The 13,637-nt window shown below is 54.9% G+C and overlaps 2 protein-coding genes across 3 annotated transcripts; one reads left to right on the plus strand and one right to left on the minus strand.

The window, feature by feature from the left end:
• Positions 1 to 4,001: 4,001 nt before the first annotated feature.
• Positions 4,002 to 7,502, minus strand: ABHD15 (abhydrolase domain containing 15). The gene is made up of 2 exons (XM_065897852.1): positions 6,570 to 7,502; positions 4,002 to 4,527 (listed from the first exon to the last, which is right to left on the minus strand). Exons 1-2 carry the CDS (start codon positions 7,448 to 7,450, stop codon positions 4,002 to 4,004), a joined length of 1,407 nt encoding a protein of 468 aa, XP_065753924.1. The 5' UTR covers positions 7,451 to 7,502.
• Positions 7,503 to 9,505: 2,003 nt separating this feature from the next.
• Positions 9,506 to 13,348, plus strand: TP53I13 (tumor protein p53 inducible protein 13). 2 transcript variants are annotated; one of them, XM_065897532.1, is made up of 7 exons: positions 9,506 to 9,577; positions 9,770 to 9,838; positions 10,072 to 10,113; positions 11,760 to 11,888; positions 12,025 to 12,225; positions 12,336 to 12,891; positions 12,978 to 13,348. In XM_065897532.1, exons 1-7 carry the CDS (start codon positions 9,506 to 9,508, stop codon positions 13,088 to 13,090), a joined length of 1,182 nt encoding a protein of 393 aa, XP_065753604.1. In that variant the 3' UTR covers positions 13,091 to 13,348. The 2 variants fall into 2 exon arrangements, with proteins under 2 accessions (XP_065753604.1, XP_065753605.1); XM_065897533.1 differs by lacking the exon at positions 11,760 to 11,888 and having other exon boundaries at positions 12,978 to 13,090.
• The last annotated feature ends 289 nt before the right edge of the window (positions 13,349 to 13,637 follow it).

Consider the following 13,637-nt stretch of genomic DNA (forward strand, 5'->3'; position numbering starts at 1 on the left):
AGGACTTAAGAAGACAAACAGCACATTTGTTTGTGGAGATTTAAAAAAGAATGACATTCCATTGTTGCAGGGAGACCGCAATTTATTATTCAGAGGCAAACAAGCCGAGAGAATTTTTTCTTCAATCTCACTAGTGATAGACACTAGAGCAAGATACCTTATTACACAGGAAGGCTGGAGGAGCCAGAGACATTTGTTTTTTAAGTGTTAATATCTTTTATTTTTTGTTTTAATGAAATTCTACTTTTCCTCTAAACTTTTAGCTCTTCCTGGATACTTCAAAGCATAATTATTAGATGTCTTAAAACATCCTCTGGTCACTTTGGTAGGGTTATTTTCATTAAAATCTTTATGTCATCTCCCAACTCCCAGAATTTGGATCAGGTCTATGATCTGATCCTCAAGCCCATAAACCAACCAGAAGTCTTTACAGCCCACTGAGCTCGTTAGCATTATTTCCAGTCACCGACTCTCAGTTGAGAAGAGACCTTATATCTAATGTAGGCCACCCTTATTTCTCAGCACATGTCCCCTCCATGATATGTGCCTAGGAGCAGTCTAGCTTGTGTATACCACCAATGATGTGGGACCTTCTGCTTCCTAAGGCATTCGTTCCATCCCTGGGCACTTGGACACTCCCTAGGCATAACTTCTTAATCTTAACTCTACAAACTGTCATAACTAGTGAAAACAGTTTCTGAGGCCATCTTTTGTGGCTTGGCTGTAGGATCATTGGTATCATTGGCAAGTTCTGCCAAAGTGGCCAAGTATCTCTGCCTGTTTAAGCAGGGTGGGAACTTTATACTAAAGTTCATTTCTAAAGGAAGAAACCATGGCATTACTGAGGGTGACTGACTGACAAAGGATCCTGCAGTCTGGGTGGAAGATGAGTACAGAGCAACCTCTGACTCTGGGGTGGTTTTGAGGTTATATATAAAGCTAAGATGACACTTCCTGTGTCAAGACCTCTTTTCTAACAGTACTCAAGTCTTAGCAAGGATATCTTCACTCAAAACAGAGATGACATCTCAAAATGAGGATTTGGTGCTATGTTTTTTTATTGTCATCTCTGGCCAAGCCACCTTGGAAACCTATGCATAAATACATAAAATACTAAATCTTTAAGAGAATTAAGTTACAGCTTAGCACAGTCTTTGGTATCAGAGGTCAGAACTTAGTAGGACTCAAGAAAACCTTGAGAAGCAGTTGTCTGCTTCCTGCATTCTGATCCAGTGGGTGGAGACAGATAACTCAGGTCTGAGATTATGCCTCCTTTATTGTAATTGGATTGTGTTTTCTTTTCCCCCTTTACCATTTGAAGGTGTTTATAAATAATGAAGAGACCAAAAGGGAGGCAAGCAAGTGAATGAGACCTGAGAGGATTGCTAAAGACTTGCTACCTGGAAAACTCCCAACTCAGTGGTACTTCTTTGGGTTTTGTTTGTTTTGTTGTTTGTTTCTTGCTTCCCCAAACTCATAATTTGTCACTTCGTTTTTAGGGCCATGCCTTCTCTCAGAATGTGTGCCTGGGGTTCCTCCATCTGGTTTCATATAATTAGCTATTAACCAAAGCAGAGCCAATTTGGGTGATTCCTTCATCATTAGACTGAAGGACAGTGTCACCCAGACCTGCTTGAACAGGAACTACGCTTTCTTGGCAAAAATGGCTTGAAAAGCAGTGATGTCACCAAATGGTGATGAGAAGATGAGAGAGAGGTAGCTTCCTGAGAATGGCTATGAGTACCTCTGGCACAGGGGCATGGAGGAGAAATACTTTAGGGTTTAGGTCATTAGGGCTGTGGATCCAAGGGGATCCAAGGGACAAGGGCTGTTCTGCTGTTCACAGAGCTTTAAGACTATAACTGGAAAAAAAATTTTTTTAATACATATATATATATATCCTCCCCCACCCCACCCCACAAGCTGGCTTTCCTGTTAAAAAGGAACCATGATTTCTCCCAAAGCTATTATCTTAACCAGAGTCCCGTGGTATCTGGCCTAGAGAAACAATCTGGATTTTAGCCCTTAGGGGCCCTTTAATCCTGGGGGGTGAGGGTGGGGGTGGTTAAAAACCACTGGACTGCTCCCCGTTTTGCAGTGAGTTCTGAATGATTATAGGGTCCTGCGTATGGGACTGCAAAACCTAATAAGCTGAAATCCCCACTGTACCAGATGCTGGGGGAGGGGGCTGGCCAGATGTCAGTAATTCTTCTTTGCCAAGCCTTATACCCAGGCGTTAACCAGAAGTAGAACAGCTTCTTTAGGGTTCACTTCCTTATTATCTCTCCTGCTCAGAAATGGTGAGAGAATGTTAGATGAGGAACATAGAGGAGGAGGAACAAGAAGTGGGGAAAGGAGGGAGGGAATGTTTTCATGACAGGATAATGTGCCTTAGACAATTGAATGTTGTCTGCATTTCAGTTTAGATTCTTGGATAGTTCAGAGTGTCTTTTTATTTGATCCAGAGGAACAAGGATGGGCTAAAATTATCCAAACCTAAACCTAAAATCATGGCCCCAGAAATTCCTCATACCAAGCCTTAGGATATGACTTTTGGTAAACATCTCTCCTTCTTCAAATTGCTTTGCTATTTGTGAGGCCAGTATGGAGCTTCCTGTCAAAACAGGTGCCTTCTTTCTTGATGACCAATTAAAATTTCAGGGCAAAGATTTTCTGGGAGGAACTGGATGTCCTATTGTATTGCTTAATGGCCTAATCCAAACCAAGGTGTGGGTCAACCTGTACAATGCCTTATTTTACTCTGATCTTAAGCATTAGTCCTCATAAAACCAAAGAGCCTATCAGTCACTGAGTGGTCAGATCCAGGAGGAAGCTTTTCCTGCATCTACATGGATGGCCTTTTGAATAACTGAGCAGAAAAAGCATGGTAATGTGAAATATTCATAAATCACTGAGTCAGTTCTAGCCAATCTCTTGGAAATTTTGTTTGCTTTCTCTGGTCCCAGATGTCTCTCCAGGGTCTGGAGAGGGAAAGGCTAGTAGTAGTGTCAGAAAGGAGGGCAACTAACCAAAAAAACACCTAAGATATGAGGTTTATACTTTTACCACTTAGAGAAAGCCCACATCTCAGGAGAAAAACACCTCTCGCTAGAACTCTGGAGTAATCCCCCGAAATGGTACTGGAGGGAGCAGCTAGAATGTCTTGAGAGCCTGGCTCCTTAAGCCATGGTCAAGCAGACCCTGCGAGGATTTCCTCTTCCTAAAATCATCCTTGGGATGTCTCTAGTGAGTCTTGAGGTCCTAGGCTGAAAGCCCCAGATCAGCCCCACTCCCAGTCAGGACTTGCAGAACTCAACCGAAAGACTGGCCCTTGGTATTCTAGATGCAGGCGTTCACGCTGTCTAGCTGGTTGCCCTCCCCAACCCAGTCTCAGCACAGCACTTATTGCCTCTGGGCCTATATCACAGTCAACGCAAGACGCGTTAGCTCTGTGAGCCACTTCCACGTCTGCCACCACATGAAGTCAGCAGAGCGCCACAGCCGCAGAAAAAAACGAGGGAAGTAGCATCGAGACACAAACATCCTGTCCTCACTACATCAAGTGGCTCCAGCTTGAGAACCAGCGTCACAGAGCTGATTATTTATGTGGCACAGACCTGCCCAATGGCTCACAAAACTCATCTCCTTTGTATCTGTGCTGTGAGCGAGCATTTTCTCTTGAGTCCAGGGACATACATGGAGATATTCTTTGGCTTATGAAGTCGGTGACAGGGGACAGTGACAGGGAATGCCCAGCTGCTGAACCAGGATGAGTTGGCATGTGTAGAGCAGGGCCTGGGCAGGAGTTCTGCTCAGGGGCTAATGAACGCTAGCTTGCTGAAGTTCCATCTCTTTCCACAGACCAGTTTAAGAGAGAAGGGGCTGAATCAGGGGCAAAGAGCTGAAGCTGCCTGCCCCATTCAGTCCTCAATGCCTTTTCAGGACTCAGCAGTGCCCAGCTCTTTCTTCCTCGCAGGGCTGGCGGGTTCTTGGGTCAGGTCTCACCTTGTATACGATCTCTTCCAGCTAAAGATCTCCTCCAGGTTGGAAGAGGGAGAGACCTCCCGCTTTGGCAGGGTTCCCCAGCGACGCCGGCCCCCTAGGAACGAAACTCCGCGCCTGCTCAGCCCTTTCATCCTCTCCTCCGTTCGGAAGAACTCAGTCAAGGCCCGGAAGTACTCCACGATGACCTCGTGGCTCCAGGCTGGCAAGGGCTCCTGGCGCAGGAAGCCACAGTGGCCTCCATGGCGGCTGAGCAGGAGGAAGAAGTAGGGGTTGCTGTGAAAGAGTTCAGTTGGCAGAAAGTGGTTTGGGGGCCCACACACAGGATCATCGGCGCTACAGATGCACAGCACAGGTACGGCTGCCTCGTCCACATCCCGGAGGGGGTCGTTGTGGTCCCAGTAGGTGTCCCAGCTGATGGGGAAGCTCTTGGTGTGGCAGAAGAGGGTCTCTTCAAACTCTCGCAGGGAGCGGCTCCTGAACAGTTTTCCAGTGTCCACTGTGTCCTCCAGGGCTGTGGCGTACCTGGCAGAAAGAAGTTGAATGGGGAAGGAAGGAAAGAGAGGAAAGAACTGGAAAATAAATTGACAGCAGAAGTTACAGAGTGGCAGCCCACAGGCCAGATTCTGACCACAAAGGCTTTCTTTGGCCATATAATGTATTTAAAAACTTCCATGTCATTGCCATCATTTAAAATCAGGAGATTTCACGTAAAATGCATCTATCTGGCTTCTCGAGGGGATTGGGGAGATCTGGCGACATGGGCTGGCATGGCAACAATCAGGGTATTTCCTCCCTCCTTCCTGTGTTACAGTTTCTACCAGGACAGTCATTCATGGCATTACCTCCCCAGCCCTGGGGCAGCATCTGACTTTACAGCTGCTGAGTTATTGCAACAGCTCTCCTCCAGACCTCATCTTCAGACCCTCTGTAGGGAACCTGCTATGAAATGTCACCTCCTGAACCTCTCTTGGAAGAACTCAGTGGCTCAGACTATCCAAACCAGCAAGTGACATCCCCCAACATTAACATCTTACTTTAAGTTGTATTAGTTTGTTTGCTTTTTTAAAAGATAATATGCTATCCAGCTGATGACAGATGAGTGTGTCCTCGATCAGTGGGGCAGGTATTCCTAGAGAGGACTGAGTGGCGGAGGAAGTGACTGGGAGTGTAATTAATTGGGTGAGGCCCCAAATGGGAGCCTGAGAGCAACTGCTCTGGGAAAGAGGGACATCTTTGCTGTTTCCACCTCCCTGGAGAGGGCCTGGCACCCTGACCAGGAGGCCAGGATGGGCAGCTCTGTCCTTTATTTGGATTAATTCAGCCTTAGCCAGCTGAATTTGGATAGGTGTTTCCTGCAAACATTCAAAGAGGCTTGCCCCAAGTTGGCAATCCCAAAATTCCATGGGCAGGGCAGTTCCTAAAGGCCCAGGTTTCCTCTCCACTTCCCTTACCTTATCCTCCAGCTGGTGCCCAGGGTCAGTACTGAGGGTGGTCATTTGGGGATGGAAACTGGCAGTTAAGCCATGAGAGAGTACCTTGCCCCTGGACTGTTCCAGCGGCTCTGGGTTGCCATGGTAGCACATGGGCTGTTGCTGAGCTCAGGGTTGACCTTCTTAGAACAGGAGGCAAAATAGGGCAAGGAAAGAAAGAGAAATCACAATTGTCACCATGTATTGGTGCCAGGCCCCTTACTTTCATTATCTTATTTCATGCTTATAACCACCTTGGGAAGTGGTTATTATAAGCTCCATTTAACTGAAGAGGGAAGTGAGGCTCAAAGGGGTTAGCTAACTTGCTGGAAATTCAGGATTTGAACCCAAGTGGGTCTGACCCCACATCCCAGGTCTTTCTGCCACACCACACTGCTGCCATCGTGTCTTTGACCTCGTTCTTCCATCTCCTAGGAAAACAACAGTGTAAGCAGGGGCCTGGTTATTTGCTGTGGGAATGTCACTCAGGCCTTCTCAGTGGTAAATTCTCCCATCACCCTGGTGGTAGATTCTTTTCTTTTTGGAGATTAAAAAAAATGTTTAAATACTCTTAAATTTTTGCATTAAATATTGAGTATATACCTGGGAATATGCAAAACATCTGTCAGGTCTAAAGAATTTTAATCAATCAAATACCACCAAATTTCTGATTCCTGTCACCTCCAGGCTCAGAGGAAACATTCTGGACAGATAACCAGTCACAATTGCTTCCAGAGCCCTCTTTGCTGATTTGACAAGCTATGGACTAAGTGATGTACGTGTCAGGTGCTGCCTCTTGTGGCGGGTGGGGCAGGTGCTCAGGTTGCTAGGACACGGGTGGGGCTGAGGTGAGTGAGGCCAGAGGGCCCCAGGTCAGGAGTCCCTGCTCTAGCTAATGATGCTGAGTCCGTCTGTGGCTTTTAAACCTGCTTCCCTGATTCTGTCCAGACTAGAGGGTTTGGACGCTTCAGGAAGTGTGTGAGGAAAACTTTGCCTAAATTGCTCTAAACCTGTTTGATTCTAAACCAGGCAGAGCCGTTTCTCAGCCCCAAACCTCTATTCCCCCATTGCTCGTCTGCAGCCGCCGTTACCCACCTGCTGAGGGCGATCTTCTGGTGGAGCAGAAAGCCCCGCTCGTAGGGCCAGGGCAGGCCGGCCTCAAACCACTCGCGGCAGCATAGCACCGGCGAGATGCAGGCTGCACCGGTCATGTAGCTGGAGGAGCCACACTCGCCCAGGTAGGACAGCAGCAGCGCCGAGCCTGAGCCCTCGCTCACCGCGAACAGCGGGGCTGCGGGGTGTCGGAAGCGGATGTAAGTGATGGCCTCTTTGAGATCAGACGGGTCCCCGAAAGGCTGCAGCCGGGGGCTGACCAGTGGGCAGCCGTGGTGGCCGCGACGGTGGAAGATGACCGGGTAGTAGCCGCGCTCCAGGGCCAGCAGGCAGAGGCCGAGCACGTTGCGGGTGAGGCGTCCCCAGGCATTGGGAATCACCAACAGCACCGCCGGGAGGCCCCCGGCATTGGTGACCCGGCGGCCCCGGGCGCAAGGTCCCACGACCCAGTCCAGGGCCACCAGCCCGTCGTCCGCCAACTGCAGGTACTCCCGGGCCAGATCGGACCCCGGCCCCACCGGCAGCACGAAATGGCAGAGGGTCTGCAGGTGGGGCCCGGAGAGCCAGGAGCGCGGGCCCGGCTCCAGCGCTGTCGAGCGTCGCAAGGCGCGCAGCAGGCACTGGGCCAGCGCCGACGGCTTACAGATGAGCCTGCACCCGCCGGGCAGAGGCTCACGCCCGTCGCTGAACTGGTCCGCGGGGCCTGCGCCGTCCACCTCCTCCTCGTGGTCTTGGCCCTGCGCCCCCGGCAGGGTCCTCGCTCCGACGGCGCGCCTCCCGGGGCGCCGCAGCAGCGCGGCGAGCAGGCCAAGCAGGGCGAGCGCGGCCAGGAGCAGGGCGAGGGCGGCGCCCCACGGCGGCATGGCGAGGCCGGAGAGCCCCCGGCGGGCGGCAGCGGCGGGGAGGTCCCCTTGGCCAGCTCCCCGCTCTGGCCGCGGCTCCGCCGGGCCGCGGCGGCTGCCCAGGGCCCTCCCGCGCGGAGGGAGGGGGTGCACTCCGGATTGGCCGCGGCCCCGCAGAGACAGCCAGTTCGGTCCCGGCTCCCCTCACCCGCCCCCCACTCCCGCCCACGGCCCTTTGTACAGTGATTGCGACAAGCAGGAGCAAGAGGTGAAAGGAGCGGAGGCCGCGGGGAGGGAGCGAGGACGCGCCGGCGAGACGGAAGGGAGTGGGGAGGGCAGCAAGCCGAGGAGTGGGGTGTGGGGGGCAGAAAAGTGGGGAGACTTGGAGACCGAGGCTTGGGGGACGGGGATGAGTCTCAGAATCCTCTGCCCCCACCCCTCCGTCCCGCCTGGTGTGTAGGGTGTGCAGCTACCGGGGAGACCTGCGTCGCTGCGCCCTCAGGGGCCGCTGTTGAGAAGTAGCAAAAGGGAGAAGTGAATAAACCGCAGCTCCCGGCGCGGGCTCCCGGGCTTCCGCGGGGCGGCTGCAGTGCAGCCGCAGCCACCACCCGCACCTCCGTCGCCAGGCTCGGCTGTGCTCTCTGACCTCGGTGTTTGTCTCGGCCCCGCGGGCACCCGCAACTGCGCAATAACCCGGCCGGGCGGGGGTCCGGCTCAGGGCCAGCGAGGGCCAGGGCCGGCGTCGTGCCCCGACCGCGGGTTAGCAGCAGGAGGCTGGAGTGCCGGGGAATGCTCGTTCCCTTGCCTGCATTAGTGCGCTGTGCCGATACCCCGGGAGCGTGGGGCTCCCCTGGAACCTGGCTTCAGGTAGAGGAAATCCTCACCACCGCTCCCCAGGAAGGACTTCCCCAAAAGAAACAGCCCCAAACCTCCGAGAATAGGCTGGAGGAAAAGACGCACTCAGGTGCCCTTGGAGGGGGATGCCTATCACCCCGCGACCCGGCCGTGGCAGGGGATAGATGGCAGTCCCTTCATCAGCTCAATAACTGGCAATTACCGGGGAATGGGGGAAGGGTAAGAAATACCCCTTGCAAGTCACAGCTATGTGGAGACGGTCTTGCTCTATTTCAAAGTTTTGGGCTGGGCATTTCAACTCTTATCCTCCACCCACTTTCCCGTCTTTCCTCAAAATCCTGAGCCGGGCCAAGGAGAAGGGCACCGGGGAGAGGGCGGCAGAGCGGGCACCCGCTGCAGGTGACGTCTGGCCAGCGCTCCCTGCTGGGGGCGAGGCCTGTGACTCCACCTCACGGTGACCAAAGTCTCCTTGGGCATCTGCTTGTCCCCGCTGGGCTAATTACGAAAGCGGAGGCGGATGTGGGCAAGAAAGCAGCCCCCAGCCCGGCTCCAGCTTCCTGGGACTTCTGGGTCTGGGGAGCGTGGAGGCCTGAGACCCTTGGAGACTCCTCCGGGTTCGGGCGCTATTTGCGAGGGCAAGAGTGGGATGGGATGAAGGTGTAGCTCTAGAGTGGGGACCCTCTTCTGCAGCTCGGACTTCAGGCTTCGGTCCCTCTTCTAGATGCAGGTCACATTGATAAGTCTGAAGCGGGTTTGCCGAAGGAGCGGACCCGTCTCCCCTCCTGCGCCACCCAGTTCACAGTGGAATCCCAATTCCCGCCCTCCTCCCCGCTCCAAGATCCACCCAGGAGCTGCAGCTGCGCCCTGCAGGCCGCGGAGACCCGCTGAGACGAGTGCCCGGGCGAAGGAGGTGGTCCCGCCTGCCTCGCAGCGCTGCGCGCAGAAGACCGGCTTCCGAACAATTTTTCCGGCTTGGGGTTGAGGACGCTTGCGCGCACTGTCCCGGGCTGTGGGCGGGCACTGGGGCGGGGCGAGGCGAGGCGAGGGGAGGGGCGCGCGAGCCTGGAGAGTCGCGGCGCGCAGTCTGGGGTCGGGGCGGGACGGCGCGCGCGAGCCCGGGGTCTACGTGGGCACGCGGGCGGCGTGGGTGCGCGGGGGCAGGGCCAGGCGGCGCGCGCTCCCTGGCTTGCTGGGCTGCGGGCAGTGCTGGGGCGGGCCGGGATGGCGCCTCCTCCGCCTCCGCCCCAACTGCTTCTCCTGGCGGCCCTGGCGGGGCTTCTGGGTCCCAGTGAGGTAAGGCGACCCGCTCCCGAGAAGGCTTCGGCCCGGGATCTCAAAGTGCTTTGCCAAAAGTTCGTGCTGGAAGGAGTGGTGCGCGGAGAGGGGACTAGGAGTTCTCCCCTTGGAGGGCTGGGCCTGGGAGGGAGAGGGCAGAGCCCGCGCCGAGGCCAAACGCCCCAGCTCTTCTGCGCCTTGAACCCACAGGTGGTGGCTGAGCCGGCGGAGGAGGTGGGAGCCCATTGTCCCGAGGGCCTGTGGCCTCTGCCCCCACAGGTGGGTGCCTGGAGGGCGGTGGGAGAGAGGAGTGTGAAGGGGCAGCCCAGTCCCGCCCTGGCCTCGCGGCACCTTCCACAGCCACCCTCTGAGCACCTCTGCCGGTTCCTCCGGCCCTCAAGCCACCAACGTCTCCATTCCAACGTGATGGCACGGGCCTGCTGTTCTCTCCCCACCCACACCCCCCCAGAGTCCCCCATGGGCTCTAAGGTCTCTTCTCTCCCCCTGTATAGGTGTCGCCAAGAGTGACCTACACACGGGTGAGTCCACGGCAGGTAAGTACAAGCAGGAGGCATCCTCAGTGTCTGCACTGGAAACAGCGAGCTCCTCGCAGGCTTTCTCCACCTTTTCTGCTCACCGGCTCCATTCTTTACCACTGCCCCCAGTAAGAGGCAATGTTCTTAGTCCCAGGACAGTGAGCCACAGGCCTTGGTCCTCTGCAGTGCTTGTCAGGCGTCCTGTTGAGTAGCTGGCTGTGTGGGCAGGAGGCTGCAAGGGGAACCCTGAGGGTAGAAGGAAAGAACAACTTGTGCTCCAGCTCTGTTGTGTGACTTTGGAAGTCTCCTGACTTCTCTGGGCCTCATTTTTCTGTAAGAGAGGTTATTAGTAACGTCCCTCCCCATGAGGAGTTAACAAATAGTGTGGGACAGCACTTTGGAAAATAGGAAGCTGTAAGGAGTGTGTGTACCTCAGGTTACCAACCAAACTGTGGATTCACCTTGTGGGGCTGCCTATTTACATTGCCAGTGGTTGGATAGCTTCTCTGTCCCTTTGGTTTTCCTTCTGAAATATCTATTTTTTTTGATCCTTGTAATAGCTCCAGGCCAAAAGAGCTCATGCCACCCACCTGATTCCTTTTCCCAAACATTCCCTTTCATTCCACTGTTCAGAAACCAGTGGCTCCTTATTTCTCCCCTTATCATGGCCATACTCCCCTGTCTAGTTTTTCAGGCTCTACCTCGTTAAGTAAACCTCATCCAACCTCCCCACATCTTTGGTTCCTCTCGTTTTGTTGGTCTGCTCACCACACATATGAGTTCGAGGCTTATTCCCACCCCTGTACTTTTGCACCTGCTTATTCCCCTCAACACCTGGCGTATCCTGACTTGAAGGGGGCAGCTCCCTGCCCTCCTGCCATCCATCCCCATCCATCTTCAAAACCCAGCATAGGAGTCAGCTCTCTCTTGAGACCTTGCCTGATCATATTAGCCCTTATTTATTCATCACCTTCTCCAAATTTGTGTAATGCTTATAACCTGTCTCTTGTAATTTAGCAACTAATCACTCTGAGTTTTATTAGTTTGTGCTTTCATTTGCATTAGTTCTGTTCCCCTGAGTTTCCTTTGCATTCCCTGCGAGCGGAGTCCAGGAGTTCTCTTTTGGCATCTCCTACAGCATCTGGCACAAGTGCTGAGCGTTAGGTCAGCTCAGTCAAAGAATAATTAATAATTGATGAAGTGTTTCTATCCTGAGATTGTGCACCTGCTGCCTTTGTGCCCTGTATTTGGATGTGTTGGGGAGATGAGATTGAATATATAGATGGGGCAATACATAGAAGAGCTGGTCTCTATTTGGGGGGTGCTTACAGTCTAGACTGGGAACCTGTAGAGCCACCGTGGCAGGTCCAGAGAAATACAGCTAAAGAGTGTGGTGTGAGTCTGGCAGGGTTAACCACACATGCTGTCACAGAAGTTGTGAGCTTTGAGGGGTGGCAGTGCATGGAGAGGAGGGATGAATGGAATGCCCAGAGGCAAGAGGGGGTGCACACCAGTATCCAGGGCCCTTTGTCCTTTCCTGAGCCCTGAAGGTGGAAGGGTCATCTGGCCATCCTGGGAGTCCCTTTAAGTTGGCTCCCCAGGATGGGAGAACTTGGGATTCTTAGGGAGGGACCTGGCTTGATGTCTCCATGCCTTTCCTCCAGGCTGAGGATGTCAGCTTCCTCTACCATCCCTGTGCCCACCCCTGGCTGAAGCTCCAGCTTGCCTTCCTGGCCCACATTTGCATGGCCCAGCCCTTACTGGTCCCTGACTCCAGCCTCACCCAGGATCGGGTGAGTGGTTGCTGAAAGGTGGTTGTCTGGCACTGGCAGGGGCTGCAGCCCCACGTGCAGGGCAAGGGGAATTCAGGGCCTCCTCTTGCTTGCTCCCCATCTTTGTCTTAGCTCTAACAGTTACCTCCTTTCATAGCCCCTGGTACTGGCAGCATGGGGGGTGGCACTGGAGATGGCATGGGTAGAGCCAGCCTGGGCTGCCCACTGGCTGAAGAGGAGGAGGCGGCGGAAGCAAAAGAAGGAGAAAGCATGGTTTCGCTCTGACAGTTTTTCTGGGCCCTATCCCTTGGTGCCAACACCGGGCAGAGGGAGGCTGTGCCGGAGAGGGTGTGTGCAGGTGAGGGGTGCTGGCCAGGCTTGATGGTCATTGGATTGGTGGCCCAGGGTGGTGGTGTCATTGGGTAATCTGGGCAGGGAAAGGGTGACTGCTGTCTCTTCTCCTTTTAGGCCATGGCTTTGGCCTTTACTCTGCGGAGCTGGAGGCCCCCGGGCGTAGAGGTGGCATCTAGAGGGCCTAGGCAGCTCTTTCCTAGTGGTGCCAAGAGGCGTGGGCTGCGGGCTGCCCTTGGTCTCCAGCCCACCCCCTCAGCCCTGAGGTTCCGCTCTGTTTCCCCACGGAGCATGGAGGCCAAGCAGCCTATGTTGGGACCCCAGGGTGCAAGGGATAATGCCCCATCTGTGCCCACTGGCCCACTGCTGCCTCTGGGGCCTGGAAGCAGTGTCAGCTCCAGGCTAGAGGCTCAGGTGCCCAAAGGGCAAAGCAGCCCAGGGGTCTGTGCCTGTCCAAGTCAGGCTTCCCCGGCCGCTCGGGCAGCAGCGCCTCCGCCGGCAGCCCGGGGCCCCACCCCGCGCACGGAGGAGGCCGCCTGGGCTGCCATGGCCCTGACCTTCCTGTTGGTGCTGCTCACCCTTGCCACGCTCTGCACGCGGCTGCACCGAAACTTCAGGCGTGGGGAGAGCATCTACTGGGAGCCCACAGTGGACAGCCAGGACACAGTGGCTGGTGAGAAGCTCCCCTCCTCACCTGCCCCGCCCCGCCCCGCTCCCGATGGCTTCCCTGCCCTTGACAGCTCCCCACCCTGCCCATAGCGGTGCTGAAGCGGAGGCTGCAGATGCCCCCTCGCCGGGTCAAGCGCTCCCGCCGGAGACCCCTCCTCCCGCCCACGCCGGACAGCGGCCCGGATGGGGACAGCTCCGAGTGACCTGCCCCAGCCCTGCCACTGTGGCAGGTTCGGCTCCTCCTCCCGCCGGGAGGCTGCGCCACGTGGACCGCGCGCAGGGCCGCCCCCTGGTGGCCAGATGGCGCAGTCCTGCCTAAGCGTTGTAAAAGGGCTGGTCCTTAGTGTGTGGTTTGCTGGGAGGGATGGAGAAGGGGAAAGGGAGGAGAGAAAAAGGAGCTGTCTCAGCCTCCGTTGCAAAAACTCCGTTTTTCTTATTAAATTATTTTAGTAGAGCCTGGAGTTGAGCTTGTGCATCTGCCACACAGACTCCCTCCCACCCAGGGCACTGTCCTAGGCCATTTGGGTCGTGTTGGGAGGTAGGGGGTTTCTATATCAAGTTGGGCACTCACTGGCCTGTCTCCTCTTGCCAGCCTGGCCTCAGACACTGGGGTTTAGTAGCGTGATAGACCCCTCCCACCACCAGGGGTGAGCAGGTGGTGGGGATGGTGGTGGTATTTACTGAAACATTGTTATTTCCAGGACTCCTCTAAGAGATGACAGGGGCTTCCCTTCCCTCAAGTACAGGGGC

The sequence above is a fragment of the Phocoena phocoena genome, chromosome 19 (assembly GCF_963924675.1).
Source record: "Phocoena phocoena chromosome 19, mPhoPho1.1, whole genome shotgun sequence".
Taxonomy (NCBI): Eukaryota; Metazoa; Chordata; class Mammalia; order Artiodactyla; family Phocoenidae; genus Phocoena; species Phocoena phocoena.

What these genes read in the sequence shown, in the direction of transcription:
- ABHD15 (XM_065897852.1), bottom strand. Translation starts at nt 7,450, where the DNA reads ATGCCGCCGTGGGGCGCCGCCCTCGCCCTGCTCCTGGCCGCGCTCGCC. An exon ending in CAGAAGATCGCCCTCAGCAG is followed by an intron (nt 4,528 to 6,569) that starts GTGGGTAACGGC and finishes TCTTTCTGCCAG; the next exon opens with GTACGCCACAGCCCTGGAGG.
- TP53I13 (XM_065897532.1), top strand. Translation starts at nt 9,506, where the DNA reads ATGGCGCCTCCTCCGCCTCCGCCCCAACTGCTTCTCCTGGCGGCCCTG. An exon ending in CCAGCCTCACCCAGGATCGG is followed by an intron (nt 11,889 to 12,024) that starts GTGAGTGGTTGC and finishes CTCCTTTCATAG; the next exon opens with CCCCTGGTACTGGCAGCATG. An exon ending in GCCGGAGAGGGTGTGTGCAG is followed by an intron (nt 12,226 to 12,335) that starts GTGAGGGGTGCT and finishes TTCTCCTTTTAG; the next exon opens with GCCATGGCTTTGGCCTTTAC.